The sequence below is a fragment of the Schistocerca piceifrons genome, chromosome 7 (genome assembly GCF_021461385.2).
Source record: "Schistocerca piceifrons isolate TAMUIC-IGC-003096 chromosome 7, iqSchPice1.1, whole genome shotgun sequence".
In the NCBI taxonomy this organism is placed as follows: domain Eukaryota; kingdom Metazoa; phylum Arthropoda; class Insecta; order Orthoptera; family Acrididae; genus Schistocerca; species Schistocerca piceifrons.
In genome coordinates, this window is record NC_060144.1 from 118,366,478 (window position 1) to 118,369,479 (window position 3,002).

Consider the following 3,002-nt stretch of genomic DNA (forward strand, 5'->3'; position numbering starts at 1 on the left):
GAGTCGTTGGTTGCCTTTTTTGAATAATATTTGTAAGTGTTTTGGGGCTTCTTATGATGTCATTGATGAAAGTCGACGGATGGTATCAAAGGCAAGAGAGAGGACATATTTGTAAATAAAGAAAAAGCTTAAAACCAACCGACATCTCTTGACCGACATCTTTTGTAAATGACAATGATATGCACAGTAGAATATGTTTTAGGAATGGTGCAATAATTATGTTATAGCAACAGCGAAAAGTCAATAAAAATTAAAAATTAAACTATCTGCTGCGAGTGCTCTCTATCGTAATACAAAGGAACAGCATCGTGTGTGAAGGTTGCAAAGAGTGTTAGCCGTATACCGTAAACAAAGAGTAAACAGCAGTGCCTCCCTCCTATGTTTACATACTGTGTTATGTATTGAAGTATAGCTCGCAGGCTGACGGGTTTGCCGCTAACAAGAACAACCCAGGTATACAACAGCTTGTCTATACAATTCACAGCTGCAAAATACATTGTCATCTTCTGAACTGCTGGAAACAACTAGTATACCATGGAGGCACTAATACCTGTGTTAAACAAACTGCAAGATGTGTTTGGTGCTGTCGGAGTTCAATGTGTTCAGTTGCCGCAGATAGTTGTTGTTGGGACTCAGAGTTCTGGCAAGAGTTCGGTATTAGAAGGGTTTGTGGGGCGTTCCTTCTTGCCCAGAGGAGTTGGCATGGTTACACGTCGCCCACTTTTGCTGCGGCTTGTACATAGCCCAAAAGGAGACACGCGTCACAGATCTCTTGGACAAGGGACTCTTCAATTGGAAGCGTTTGGCATATTCCGTCATAAAAACAACGAAGTATTTAAGGATTTCGGCGAAATTCGTAAAGAAATTGACAGGGAAACGGATAAAGTTGCTGGAACCGGCAAGGGAATCAGTGCAGAACCTATTGTACTGAAAATATTTTCGCCAAACGTGGTGGATCTGACGCTTGTGGATCTTCCTGGCCTCACCAAAGTGCCTTTAGACGACCAGCCAGTGGACATCGAGCACCAGATACGTGAGTTGGTTTTAAGCTACATCAGTAACCCTAATTCAATTATACTAGCTGTAGTCACTGCTAACACTGACATGGCCACCAACGAGAGCCTTAAACTGGCCAAGGAGTGTGACCCCGATGGGCGAAGAACTTTGGCTGTGGTGACGAAGCTGGATCTAATGGACGCTGGCACAGATGCGACGGACATACTGTGCGGACGGGTGATCCCTGTCAAACTAGGAATCATTGGCGTCGTTAACAGGTCACAGAAGGATATCATCGACAAGAAAACAGTGTCTGATTCTCTCAAAGATGAAGCGAAGTTCCTGCAGAGAAATTACCCAGCTTTGGCGGACAGGAATGGGACGCCTTACTTAGCCAGAACACTGAGCAAAATGTTGATGCTGCACATACGGGACTGTTTACCTGACCTCAAGGCAAGAGTGAACTCTATGATATCGCAGTTCCAGACAGTGCTCGCGTCCTATGGCGACGACATCTCGGACAAAAGTCAGACTTTGCTTCAGGTTATCACTAAATTCGCCTCGTCGTACTGCGCCACTATTGAAGGACCTGCGAAGCATATGAAAACGGACGAACTAACTAGCGGAGCCCGCATCTGCTTTATATTCCACGAAACCTTTGTAAAAACTCTAGACACCATCCATCCTCTGGGAGGCCTGAACAAACTCAACTTGTTGACAGCTATACGTAATGCTAGTGGACTGCGACCGGCGCTGTTTGTTCCACAGGTGTCTTTCGAGATACTCGTGAAGCGACAGATCCGTCGCCTGCTGGAGCCTGCCCTTTGCTGTGTGGAGCTAGTGCACGAGGAAATGCGACGGGCTATCAGTCACTGCGGCTTCGAAGTGCAGCAGGAACTTGCGAGGTTTCCCAACCTCCATAAAAAAATCGTAGAAATCGTTACCCAGCTGCTCAGACGAAGACTGCCGATTACGAATCAGATGGTTGAGAACTTGTTAGCGATGGAGCTAGCTTACGTTAACACCACTCATCCGAACCTGAGCAAGGACTGGCCAGCAGCCACCGACGTGGACAGCCCAACTGCTTCTGAAGAAGAAAAAACTGCATCCAAATTTTCCGTACTGAATTACTCTGATACAATTTTTCCTTGCGCGCTAGCCGAGTCTGAGGGCAACAGGCGCACAAGTGAAGTGACTGCGTGGTTGTCCAACTTGTTTCCGACTGGAGCTTGTTCCATTAAGGAGAACCAAAACACTGATGAAGATCGAAATGAAATCCACTCGTCTGCCTCACCAAAACGTATTCACGAACGCAAATCGAGACTGTTACGGCAGAGGTCCGTTAATCTGCTGCCGGATGCTCCGCTACAGGCAGACGGAAAGCTCTCTGAAAAAGAGAGGAAAGACTGTGATCTTCTAGAACACCTTATAATCGAGTACTTCTGTATAGTGCGCAAAACTATTCAGGACAGCGTGCCGAAGGCAGTGATGCATTTCCTCGTGAATTACGTCAAGGACAGCCTCCTGTCTGAGCTGGTGGCGAATTTATACACATCCAATCAAGTAGATGATTTGCTCAGCGAGCCAGGACACATTGCTCAGCGAAGGAAAGACGCACAGGATATGCTCGAATCTCTACAAAACGCCAGCAACATTATTAATGAAATACGTGAATCTGATGTATGTTAATTATCTGCAACTCTCAAATCGGCCACAGAAAATAATTAAAAATCTGTTTCTATAAAATTGTGTCAGTTGGCAGACTTGCTTCAGTTTTACGAAGCACTGCCATCATTACATATGTGTAAATAATTCAGTTTGTACAGTGAATGTCATCATTCTCATTTATCCTGGTGCTACAAATCTGCTACAATTTTATGTGATTCAACATATTAAACGCACAAATTCTTGTATTTAAAAAACTTATCTATAATTCATTGATAGTACTGGTACGATCCCATTTTTATTTTCCATATTTCAAATTTATGAGTACATCTGCAAATTTC

At 44.4% G+C, this 3,002-nt stretch overlaps 1 protein-coding gene across 1 annotated transcript; it reads left to right on the top strand.

Annotated features, from left to right (window-relative positions):
* Nucleotides 1–534: 534 nt before the first annotated feature.
* On the top strand, nt 535–2,685 carry LOC124805492 (dynamin-1-like protein). Its single transcript, XM_047266056.1, has one exon. The coding sequence runs from the start codon at nt 535–537 to the stop codon at nt 2,683–2,685; it is 2,151 nt and encodes a 716-aa protein (XP_047122012.1).
* The last annotated feature ends 317 nt before the right edge of the window (nt 2,686–3,002 follow it).

Excerpts from the sequence above, each read along its gene's own strand:
- LOC124805492 (XM_047266056.1), top strand. The coding sequence starts at position 535 with ATGGAGGCACTAATACCTGTGTTAAACAAACTGCAAGATGTGTTTGGT.